The following is a 13498-nucleotide window of genomic DNA, read 5'->3' on the forward strand; positions in this document are numbered from 1 at the left end:
CAGATGCTTACAAAGTGTAGAAATGCTTAGCTGATTTAGAGTTTAGAAATGTGTTAACATAGAATGTAGAATTATTGTAGAGACACTGACACTGCCCTCAATGTAATAAAGGCCTGACTGTGTCATGAACTTAGGAGTAGATTGTAGGAGACCCCCCCCCCCACTTGAACTATGAAAGTAAGACAAAGAGGAGTTAATGCTGAGTGGAAATTCCCCAGAGGATACCTGTGTGGGGGTCTCAACATTTGTAACTGGAGAACTGTGGTCTGGAAGGGAGATGGGTTTTATGACCTCTAGGGAGTCACCTACACCCACAGTGTTTTAACTGTCATGCACACACATCCACATGCACACTCACTCATGTGCACTCACACATACACACAGGTATGCGTACACAGTCACACACGAGCACTCACATAGACACAGACACAGAGTTTGCAGCACACTGTGGGGGGGTTTTATGATGGGGACGCCTCTATAAAGCTGGCTGTAACTAACAAAGGGGTGAAGATTTTGCAGAGGGACACTGGCCTCGTCTTCCCTTCTAGAAGTGCATGCTTAAATGAAGATGAATAAAGATGAATAAAGGTTTTGTGAAATAACTACTGAGTTCCGGTGCCGTCTCTGGAAGTTTCGACGAATAAAAGAACCGGGGTGAAAATGATTTTGTAGCAAAAGCCACCCCCTCACCTCAGACTCTCTGATCATCTCTCTCTGTCCCTGATCTCTACTTATAGATCTCTAATTCAAAGGCAAAGGCCATCTGCAAAAACAGTACAAGTGTGGACAGCGGTCACCACAGCCCTACAGGACTGTTGTGACAACATGGTTTGGGGTATATTTGCAGAAGGAACAGACTTGGAGGGTCACACATTTGCCATACTCTAATATGCTGCTTGAATGACTATTGTCCAGTTGCTAACGTCCATAATTGCCAAATGTTTTGAAAAACTTATCATGCACTCAGAAAAATTATGGTTCTTAAATGGTTCTTCAGATGTCTTCATGGTTCTTTAAAGAACCATCATACATCAAAGAACCTTTTTATTTTGTGGATGGTTCTTCAGATATTACAAATGGTTCTTTAAAGAACAATAGGTTCTTCATCCTTAGCTATCTAAGTTTGATGGTGTAAATGGCATAAATATTTATTCACTATAACGAGGCTGTGAATTATACTGTGTGTTTTCTTTGTGTGCATGTGTGTGCGAAGGGGGAGGGCGGATTACCTGGCAATTACCCTTTAAGAGAAGATGGTAGGAAACTGAATATTCAAATAAAAGTAAGAGTTGCTTAAAAATATACTGGTGGCAGGGGTGGGGGGAGCCTAAAGACCCTAACCCCCCCCCCCCACACACACACACACACACACACACGCACATACCCCTAACCCCGCAAACCCATTATGAATATGGTGAGTTAACAAACAGTAGACACTAGGGCTGTACGATTTTGCATAAAATGAGAATCACGATTTTTTGGCTTAGAATTGAGATCACGATTCTCTCACGATTTTCTTTTCCAGTATAAATATTTATTGCACTTATTAACTCCACATCAACTTCGTAACAGTTGAGACTGAACATAAAAACAATAAATAAACATAAAAACAACAAATGTCTCACGTTTTGTTGTTGCCGCAAAATGTTGTACTGCTTGAAATTCCGTCTCCACCGTTGCTCGACACTGCGTGTATAGAGCAGGTAGTGCAACAATAGAAAAATAGTTGCGGGACGGCACTGTGTAGTGTTTGTCTAGGGTGTTGATCATTTTCCTAAATCCCTCGTTTTGCACAGTTTTGATGGGAGCCATATCTTTGGTCAGGTGATAAGTGATAGCCTCCGTAATTTCTTTGTGCCTGCGGCAGTTCGACGGGTATAGGGAAGCGCTGTGTAAGGTTCCCGTTATTGGTGTTTGGGTGGTTGACCGGGACGGATTTTCTCCTGTCACTTTCTTGTCATCCCTGACGTGCTCTCCGTTGTTTTTTCCCTGCTAATTTTAGCATCACACGGCACAGTTTCTGTATCACGTGGTATAAGGCTCCGCCCTTGTCATTTGTTGAGCAGGAAGAGTGAGCGCTTGTTTTCATGCAGAGTACGTCCCGGATCAAAATGCGGTGCAATCGTCGTCTTTTTTTTTTTTTTTTTTTTTTAAATCGTCATTTGGAAATGAGATCGCACATTAGTATGAATCGAGATCGTGATTTTCTAACGATTAATCGTGCAGCCCTAGTAGACACAATACACACATTCAAATACTGTACTTTAGTTTTAAATTATAATAAAGCATTACTATTTTCTACTCCAAGGCATTACTTTTGAGATTATTATATATTTTTGAAAATATAGCATAATGATAATACTAGTTATTGTAAACTTTACAAACCACCCAGCAGTATGTAAAGTCAAATTATAAAATACAAGTAAATAACAATTGCAGAACAGAATGTCAGTGTAATGAACACACACTTCGTTTTGACAAAGCACACTGTTTAGGTAAATGATCTGAGTAGTTGTTCATCACTGAGCAATTTGTTAATATGTGTTTCAAGCCAAATAAATGACAGGGAGAGAGAGAGTGACGTCAGAACACGTCATACTATAACCTCCCGGGAGTGGACGGAGGGGGTCAGTCGTTGGGATGTGCATGCGCAGACAGAGTGCGCGAGCGGCGGGCCTTGGCCTTTCGGAAAAAAAACACTTTCTCACGGCCGGTGACAGCGAAACGGATAACAGTCTTCAGTACCTGCTGGACTTTGAAGCTCTGGATTCTGGGACTGTTGGAAAAGGTAAAACATTTTCATTAAAACCTTATTACTGTTTTGTTTTTGTTACTCGTCATTGTAGCTTGCTGTTAATGTTGTGCTAACAGTAGCGATTAACTAGATACGTTAGCCGTTGACGTCAGCGCAATTTAGTATCCGGTATACAGAAACTGTTTTCCTAACAAAACCACTGTTATAATTAAGTGAAGCTGCTCCGAGCTAATTTGAACCTTTGGCTTCTAAAATATGTGGTTCAATTGCGTGCTGCGTACATAACCTAATGTCAGCTAGACCGAAATTAAAATTTTATATAATGTTAAAGTCACTAAAATGGCGCCTGAAGCCTGTTGTGATGTGAGCTCTGTGTCTGTTCTAGAACCTCAGAAATTCTGTAGATCTGAGCCATACATTAAATACTCACATGAACCTGTACTTTGAATTCTGTATGAGCTGTATAAAATACAGCTATGCATAAGTGTTTTGAATGAATAATTAGATTAGATAACTCTTTATTGTCTAATATAGAAATGAATAGAAATGTGACATGAGAAGGTGTATCTTTGACTGTTCCTGTATAACTTATTTTCGGACTAGTTGACAAGTTATGCTCCGGTCATTTGATGTTTCCAAGATAGATGTTCCTTTCTAATATAGTTAAATTTTCTTTGTATATTTCATTTATCCACCATCATACATCATACATACAGTGGGGCAAAAAAGTATTTAGTCAGCCACCGATTGTGCAAGTTCCCCCACTTAAAATGATGACAGAGGTCAGTAATTTGCACCAGAGGTGCACTTCAACTGTGAGAGACAGAATGTGGAAAAAAAATCCATGAATTCACATGGTAGGATTTGTAAAGAATTTATTCGTAAATTAGGGTGGAAAATAAGTGTTTGGTCACCTCAAACATGGAAAATCGCTGGCTCTCACAGACCTGTAACGTCTTCTGTAAGAAGCTTTTCTGTCCCCCACTTGTTACCTGTATGAATGGCACCTGTTTGAACTCATCATCTGTATAAAAGACACCTGTCCACAGCCTCAAACAGTCAGACTCCAAACTCCGCCATGGCCAAGACCAAAGAGCTTTCGAAGGACACCAGGAAAAGTATTGTAGACCTGCACCAGACTGGGAAGAGTGAATCTACAATAGGCAAGCAGCTTGGTGTGAAAAAATCAACTGTGGGAGCAATCATCAGAAAATGGAAGACATACAAGACCACTGATAATCTCCCTCCATCTGGGGCTCCACGCAAGATCTCATCCCGTGGGGTCAAAATGATCATGAGAACGGTGAGCAAAGATCCCAGAACCACACGGGGGGACCTGGTGAATGACCTGCAGAGAGCTGGGACCAAAGTAACAAAGGTCACCATCAGTAACACACTACAACAGCAGGGAATCAAATCCTGCAGTGCCAGACGTGTTCCGCTGCTGAAGCCAGTGCATGTCCAGGCCCGTCTGAAGTTTGCCAGAGAGCACATGGATGATACAGCAGAGGATTGGGAGAATGTCATGTGGTCAGATGAAACCAAAGTAGAACTTTTTGGTATAAACTCAACTCGTCGTGTTTGGAGGAAGAAGAATACTGAGTTGCATCCCAAGAACACCGTACCTACTGTGAAGCATGGGGGTGGAAACATCATGCTATGGGGCTGTTTTTCTGCCAAGGGAACAGGACGACTGATCCGTGTTAAGGACAGAATGAATGGGGCCATGTATCGTGAGATTTTGAGCCAAAACCTCCTTCCATCAGTGAGAACTTTGAAGATGAAACGAGGCTGGGTCTTCCAACATGAGAATGATCCAAAACACACCGCCAAAGGAGTGGCTCCGTAAGAAGCATTTGAAAGTCCTGGAGTGGCCTAGCCAGTCTCCAGACCTCAACCCCATAGAAAATCTGTGGCGGGAGTTGAAAGTCCGTGTTGCTCGGCGACAGCCCCAAAACATCACTGCTCTCGAGAAGATCTGCATGGAGGAATGGGCCAAAATACCAGCTACTGTGTGTGCAAACCTGGTAAAGACCTATAGTAAACGTTTGACCTCTGTTATTGCCAACAAAGGTTATGTTACAAAGTATTGAGTTGTATTTTTGTTATTGACCAAATACTTATTTTCCACCCTGATTTACCAATAAATTCTTTACAAATCCTACCATGTGGATTCATGGATTTTTTTTTCACATTCTGTCTCTCACAGTTGAAGTGTACCTCTGGTGCAAATTATTGACCTCTGTCATCATTTTAAGTGGGGGAACTTGCACAATCGGTGGCTGACTAAATACTTTTTTGCCCCACTGTACAAGCTAAGAAGAGGTCTTTATACTAACAAGAGGTATCAACGCTGGGCCAAAGTTCAGCACATGGTTAAAGTTTGTAATCCAGCCAGGGTGTAAATATCACTCAGCAGCAAGAGTTGAAGCAGGTAGCATCAACACATAAATCTACTCTACCCGGCTTAAATCACAAGAGCACCTCTGACCAAAAAGCTGTAGATTTTTCTTATTTGCACAAATTAATCCAGATTCACATTGTGTTCACAGCTCCAACAAAATGAGGAAGAGGAGGGGGAGAAACACAATTAGGTTGAATTACAATTGGATGGAAGGCGAGGACAAGTAGAAGGAAGCTTAGGATGAGGAGGAAGAGAAGCAGCAGGAGCGTCTTTAGGGATCCCTATGATGTCATTGAGGTTTGTTTCATTAATATGGTCCTCTCACAAAGAAAGATGACTTGTTTTAGTTCTTCCTGTATTAAATAGTGATGTGCAAAATGTTGTGAAAAACCATGGAGCAGGTACGTATAGTGCATCTGCAGGTAAATGAACATCAAATTTCTAAGACAGACTGAAATCTGTATATTTATCACCCTTATGATAAAACCCATGTCAGCTATTAGTTTATGGACTTTGTATTTTGAAGCCTCAACATTTGCTTTACTGCTGTTGCTATGTTGGGACCATATTAGGATGAGGGATCAGAATCTGGAGTCATGCACACTAATCTTTCATCCATAAGATTCGTACAGCAGATCCAAGTTGTGCCTTAAAAACAGGAAAGTCGTCTGCATAGAGGAGAACTTTAATAGCAGGCTTGTACAAAGTGAGGCTTTGTGCTCACATTTGCAGCAAACTCTCGTTTTACTTCTGTTACCCTGTTTTGATGCAGAATTCATTTGAAATCAGGCCAGAACCGGACTTGTTTTTTATAATGTGTTCTTGTGAATTGATTGTGTATCGCATATGTTTGATTTGACTTTCTGCAAGACAACAGTCGTCCACTGGCCAAAAAAGTTTTCCAAATACCTCCACGTGATCAAGCCTGGATTTAGAAAAGAATAGCAAAAAAAATCTGCACCTCCTGCTTCAGATGCAATTTGTGTTTCTGTGTTCAGAGGCAGCGGCGAGAGGGGAGACCTCGGCTCATCCAGCTGGAGAGCCTGACCAGGAGGAGTCGAACATTAACTCAGCTCTTCCAGGGCACCCTGCAGACTCGGCTGTTGGCATCGACGAGGGATGACGTGAACGCCAAACTGGAGTCCATCACAGGTCAACTGCAGGTATGCGAGTCAGACCTTCTGAGGAGGGTTTCACTTTTCTCTCTTCTTTATAATTGACTCTTTTCTCTCTCTCTCTCTCTCTCTCTCTTTCAGCTCCTTGTCTCAGAGTGTGAGGGATTTGAAGCACAAAGGGAGGAACTTGTCGTTTGTTTGGCTGATATGGATGTCCGCCTGAGTGAGGTTGACCAGCTGACAGGAAACACCAGTGAAAAACTGAAACAACTGCAGGTGTGGGCTTGTTTTGATATGACATATATTTGATATGAAACATATGTCAGAGACATGGTCCTAAACTGGACTAACAAAGGACCATGAGTACAACATGAAACGTACATTACATAGCGTAAGGCTGATCATTGATCATTTTAATCATAAACTTGTTGTTGAAATATTTTTATTGAACATGCAAGCATCTGCTGATGAAAATGTGTTGATTTATTAGTCTGTTATGAAGCTATTGCTATTCCTAATGTGTTTTATCACTTTCTGATGTTTTAGTAGTGATGTTGTGCTGAGGGTTAAAATGCCTTTTTGTCTTTTGGTAACTACAAAATGACAATAAACCATTAATATATGTCTATGCTGTGCTCGTATTTATTTTACCCTACACAAATTCAATTTATGATACATTTTATTTTGAAAGATTTAAAATGGTTTTTAAAGAACCACTCAAAAATGGTTCTTTAAAATGGTTCTTTGAAAAACCATTAAAGGTGCCCCAAAGAACCATTTCTTGATGGTTCTTTGGGGCACCTTTAAAGGTTCTTCAATGAACCACTGAAAGAAATGGTTCTTCAAAGAACCATTGTTTGAAAGGTTCTTTGTGGCACCAAAAAAGGTTCCTCTATGGCATCAGTCTAAAGAACCACTTTTGGTTCCAGTTGGCACCTTTATTTTTCTGAGTGTGTCACACATTAAGGCTGTCATTCCTGCAGACCTCCATCCATACCAGTTTGCATACGAGGCAAACAGGTTAACAGAGGATGCCATAATAACAGCTCTTCACACAACACTTATATGAGAATGCTGTTTGTGGACTTCAGCTGCACCTTCAATACAGTTCAAACCGACAAACTGGTTAAAAAACTAAGCAACTTAGGAGTCAGCGGTTCTTTGTGCAACCTGGATACTGGACTTCCTGAGGAATAGAGCCCAGAATGTCAGGATGGGAGAGCACACCTCGTCTACCCTCATTCTGAATGTAGGCATTCCACAGGGGTGTGTGGAATTCCTCAGTCCCCTCTTATACTCACTTTTTACCCATGACTGTTCTCCAGTTCACACCAGTTACGCCATTTTAAAATTTGCTGATGACACCATCATCATAGGACTGATTGAGTACAACAATGGTTCGGCCTACAGAGAGGAGGTCCAGCATCTGAAGCGATGCTGTGACAACAACAACAACAACATCTGAACACAGCCAAGACCAAGGAGATAGTAATCGACTTCAGAAGAACAAAGCGATCTGAGCACCCCACCCCCCTTATTGATGGGGACGAGGTAGAAAACTTTAAGCTCCATAGCTTAACGTTTGGGGTCCATATCTTGGCCGACCTTACTTGTCCACAAACATTTCCACCAGGTAGGAAAAGCACAACAAAGGCTATATTTTCTCAGGAAGTTGCATCAGGCCCAATCAGGGGTGGAAGTAACGAGGTGGAGTAAGTGCATATGAGAGCATGAGGGTGGGAATAGATGTTTGTATTTGTGTGTGCCTGTATGTCTGTGTCTATATGTCAGGTTGGGTGTCAGGCGCCACCTCTCTGGGGACATCTCAGGCCCTCCAAGGTTTGGAGGCCTATCTCCCCCTACCACCACTTCCCCTGCCAGTGGCGGACCCCCTCAGACATCGGTGCGTTGGTGGTTCTTTGTGTCCGGGGATGGGCGTCCGGGTACACACCGGCTCACTCCTTGGCGGCTGCTTATCGGGGCCTGGAGCCTGGGGCTCGCTCGGGTCACTTCGGAGGTGGGGCTCGGTCACTCAGGCGCAGCTGGCTGCCGGCAGAGCTCACGGGCGCGTCACTGCAACTCCCCCTGGCTTCTGCTCCGCGGCTGCTGAGTGAGCCCTCATCTGGGACTCTCCTCAGCTCTTTCCGGGACAGTGGCGCAGCTGCCCCTCTGTTGGTCTTCCTTGGTCTCTTGTGTTCTGGGGGCCTCTGGATGTCTGGAGTTTTGATCTCCTCCACACCTGCTTCACGCCCTGGAGGACGGGGCTGTGGCCCCCCCACACCCTCTAGCAGATTATTACATGAAGGAACCTTTTAAAAAACAAAATCAAGCGCGTCCATGCTCACAGGTGTACACACAGGTGATCACACCCACAAACTACACCCTTTTTGGCTCCTACCTCAAAGCACACTGTGTTCTGTTGATCTTATGTGCTGCACAATAATGTTTAACATTTAGTATTTACTGTCATATTCCCATATATCATTGTGATGTTGTTTATTCTATTACTCTTGTTCTCTTCTGCTTGCTTTCTTTTTTCTTTCTCAGCAGGTGATCCAGGTGATTGATATATGCATTTTTTTTTCTCTGCCCGTTCTGTTGGTTTTTGTCTTTTGCCCTTCTCCCCCGTCCCTCTTCTCAGCTGTTTCTCTTTCCCTCTTTCTTTCTCCCCTTCTTTCCCCCAGTCAAGTCTGTCCCGTATTCAGTAAGTGAAAATAAAATAAACAATAAAAGGTGAATCAAATGGACCATTACGGCAAGGCTGGGATGGTCAGTTTGGTAAAGTAAATCCGTTGGGCATCTTTCTTTGCCTTTAGACAACAATTCTGATGGCAAAAGAGCCAAACGGGACAGGCAAAAAAAAAAAAAAAAAAAAACCGGCATTAATAAGTCTAAACAAAACACAAAAGCTGTGAGTATTGAAGCAAGAACCAAACAGTGTTTGTGCTACATACCTGTGAGGAGAGCATGGTAGTGTAAGCCTCTTTCCTTGTCTTCATGTGAACATACATCAAACAGGTAGGCCTTGATGGGTCCATCGATGAAGTCTGCAGCAAAGTCAAACAGCACGACTCCAAACATCACCACCACGATGGCCCATATGCTCTTCAGAGACCTATCTCTGACGAGTGCTGGAAAACAACAGTACACATCAGCACTCAGCACGTACCACAGAGAAAGATTAAAATAATAATACACTGAAAAAAAAAAAAAAAAAAAAAGGGGTGGAAGTAACGAATTACAAATACTCACGTTACTGTAATTAAAAATATTTTTTGAGTACTTGTACTTTTATGAGTAATTTTTCAAGTGTGTAATTTTACTCGTACTTGAATACAATTTATATTATGTAATCTACTTTGCTACTTATAAAAGCAAAAGTCGCTACTGAGTACGCCCACAATTTGAATTAATATTCAAACCAATCATCTGGATTTTTGCAGCCAATAAGGCCGTGCAATCACGACTGCGCCAATTTAAGACGTAAGCAAAGACAAAACTCAGCTGCAGCAGCAGGCACAGGTGTCTAGAGGTACTAAACGGTGGAGTATAAACTAATTTATAAGATTTGGAGACAAAGGGCCTGTGCTTCGTACCGCGCTAAGTGAGTTAGCTGGATTAGATTGTTGACGATTTCGCGTGATCCTGGATCGTTCGGTTCCCCGAAGCCCATCCGGGACTTGCTGTCATAGCAACAGAGCCGTAAGCGTAAACCTGCTGGGGAGCAGGTTTACTTTATGTAAACAGGATTAGATCGTGGCCACACAGGTATGTCCGCGTCATTCATACGAAAGCAACAGCGATATTCCACCACTGTTTCACCATAAATAAATAACATCAATGTAACTAAAGATAATGCAGCACTTGATCCTTTTATTGATTTCACACAGATACATACAGGTCATTCCCTAAAAAAGGGAAATGTACTATTAACATTCTATTACATGTATGTGATTATTACAGATGTAATTCATATTTCAGAGTAGTAATTGCAGATTACTTCGTGTAATCAAGATGGGAGACCACGGCTATAAAAGCGAAGGTGGATTTGGGAAGTCTGTCGCAGCCATGTCCTGTCCGTTTACGCGAGCAACCCATTGCGGAAGGTGCAAGATTGATAAGGAGAGTCCTCAGAATTCAGCGTATATTGCGGGACAGACAGGATCCTTTAGCTCAGCGCGACAGTGTGCTCATAGAGAGATATCGATTTTCCCGTGAGGGTATTATTCACTTAACCAACTTGTTGACGAGGGGGTGCAGGACCACCACCTGTCTTTTTTTTTGCTCTGCCCTTTTCTTGGTTGCTGTTATGAACAAACAAACAGAGTATTCCAGGGTCTCTTTCCAAGAGACGACAAGCAATATAAGTGATAAATATTACCATTCTGTAGAATATTCTTATATTTCACTTTTACTTGTTCCCATGTTCTAGTGGGTCCTGTTGTGGCTCTAATGTGAAAGGGGATATAATATAACATATTATAATATAATATAATGTAATATAATATTGGATAATATGGTGTGATATGATAAATCTACCCTACCGCCTACTGGTGTTGGCCAGAGGGGCCGATGGCGCAATATGGCAGCCTGGCTTCTGTCAGTCTGCCCCAGGGCAGCTGTGGCTACAACCGTAGCTGCCTCCACCAGTGTGTGAATGTGAGAGTGAATGAATAGTGGCATTGTAAAGCGCTTTGGGTGCCTTGAAAAGCGCTATATAAATCCACTCCATTATTATTGTTATTATTGGATTACTTACGAGTTTGATTTGTCAGCAACTTTCTGCCAGCCCTCTCTCCTTGCTTTTGCAGCCTTTGCAGTGTTCCCTTGCATTTTAATTAAACTCTGAAACTCCTGAAATCCCTCACTCAAGAGTTCTTGCTCTGCTGCCGAAAAATACCGAGCGCGCTCCTTCGCCATTTTCGCCAACCAATCAGCGGGTTGCCGATCACTGTTTCTGCTATCGATGCGTATCCCCTTTTACGGCACCCAGTGATCGCACATTACTTCATCCAGCTGTACTAATCGTCAACAGCAGGTGTGTTCGGGGAACCGGATTAGCGAGCTCACGGTTAGCGCGATGATTTGATCTTGGATGTTTCATTTGATCTTGGATGTAGTAAGCGACGTACGAAGCACAGGGCCCAAGAAGCCAAAATGGAGACAGAAGACAACACTGTCAACCGTGAAAACGATGTAGAAAAGACGGAGGGCGAATGCCCGTGGCCGTACCTGGAGGAATTTTTTATGTACAGGGGAGAAAAGGAGAAACTTTGTTTGACCTCTACAGTGATATCAGCTTAAAAGACTTCAGCGTCTAATCTAAGAAAACACATTGAGGTAAGAGGTTTTACAACTATACCTGTACGTTATTGCTTTTTTATTTTTCATGTGTGTTAAGGTTATTAGTTTGGCTAAGATATTGTCATTGCCATTGGTTAGTCTGATATGTGTGTGTGTGTGTGTGTGTGTGCATAATTGAGCTACAATTCGAATGAATGTTTTAGCTTATTATTTGGACAACCACCGTCATTAGAATGAATTAAATCTTTAGTTATTTAAAACTCACAGGCCTACACTCAGCTGGCCTATATTAAAAAAACAAAAAACAAAAAAAACAAAACTGGTACACAGTGCTGAGCTGCATCTCAAATTAATCTTCCAGCTCTCAGTTGACATGTAGCAAAGCCCGATTAATGGATTGCTGATCAGTATCATTGGCCTGATATAGGTCTATCATAGTGACATGGCTCTTAATCAGTAGGGTTATGTTTCGCAATCTGATATATTTATTTTAAAGAACATAATATGTATTGTTTTTATTTGTTAGCTGTGTAGGCAGCATTTTTTTTTGTGTATGTGATCCTTTTTCTTAATTTAAATTTGCTATATACACACATTTTGCTCTCTTAGTATTTTTAGAACCTGACTAGTACTGGAAACTTTAGGCTAATACTGATAAAGGACTTAAAATATTTAGATACTGACACACTGTTTGATACTCTTTTTACAGATAGTATGTATACAGATTACAGAACTTAGAATGTATACAGAAATACTTTTTTTTTCTTTGCAATGATCGTTCAAAATTGGTTTACATTTGTTAATAAATACAGCAATATATCTGCAAAGTTTAACCAAATTCACCACTTTTTTATAATATGCTAAACAATAAACAATGAGGAGGTAATTCAGCAATTTGAATCAGCTTTGTTGTGTCACGGCTGCCGATGGCGAGCCGTGTGGAGTTGGAAGAAGGACCCAAGATGCAGGCAGTGGATGAGATACCGGTGGTTTTATTTACAGAGGTGTAGTGGCAAACAAGCAGTGGGGCATAACAAATAACTAAAGACACCTAAACTGGGAGGACTAAAAATAACAGACCTGGGAGCATACGACAACGGGATGAGAAGCAGAGAGACGCAGACGAGGAAGAGGACACCGTGGAACACAGGGTAACAGACTGACACGGAGTTACACAGACAAACCGGCAACAGGCAGGAGAACACACAGGGCTTAAATACACACACCAGTAATCAGGGGATGAGAGACAGGAGGGCAACACAGCTGGGAGGAATCGGAGCTGACGGGACAGGGGAAATGAAAACTGAACACACTCACATCAGACAGAGACCTTCACAAGCAGGAAACTCAAACACCATAGACAGACAGAGACACAGACGCAGACTCAAAGGCAGACCGAATATAACACATAGAACTCAAACAATCATCATCATCATCATCATCATGAACTAAAAGCACTGGGTCACCGACCCAGGACCATGACATGTTGTATCAAGGACACATTTAAAACCTGCAGGACACCAGCCCTCGAGGCCTGTAGTTGTCCACCCCTGCTTTAGTTGAATAATTTTTAAAAAATGTGTTTTCCATTAGTGTTAATCACAGTGGTGTTATGAATTAATTTACAAACCTGATGTATGATAACATTTATCTCTACAGAGGAAACATCGAAGATTGAGCAGTACAATATCACTGTGGCATCAACATCTCGTCAGCGAAAGACCACAGCCACACCAAACAATCTCTCAGCAAATACACAAGCCAAGTTACCAGACCTGATGTTGAGAGCTGCAAACAAACTGTTCCACAAGCAACTGTTGACAAGCTTGTCATCAATTTCATATGTGAGGGTCTACAGCCATTTGCAGTGGTAGAACAGCCTTTCAAAGAATTGATTACTACATTACAACTTCAAGCCAA

At 42.0% G+C, this 13498-nt stretch overlaps 1 protein-coding gene across 1 annotated transcript; it reads left to right on the forward strand.

The window, feature by feature from the left end:
- Positions 1-1453: 1453 nt before the first annotated feature.
- Positions 1454-6648, forward strand: LOC145431732 (uncharacterized). Its single transcript, XM_080307755.1, has 4 exons — positions 1454-2788; positions 5308-5456; positions 6158-6322; positions 6416-6648. The coding sequence occupies exons 2-4, from the start codon at positions 5400-5402 to the stop codon at positions 6581-6583; spliced, it is 390 nt and encodes a 129-aa protein (XP_080163881.1). The 5' UTR covers positions 1454-2788; positions 5308-5399; the 3' UTR covers positions 6584-6648.
- Positions 6649-13498: the final 6850 nt, after the last annotated feature.

This window comes from Astatotilapia calliptera, chromosome 11, assembly GCF_964374335.1.
Source record: "Astatotilapia calliptera chromosome 11, fAstCal68.1, whole genome shotgun sequence".
NCBI lineage: Eukaryota > Metazoa > Chordata > Actinopteri > Cichliformes > Cichlidae > Astatotilapia > Astatotilapia calliptera.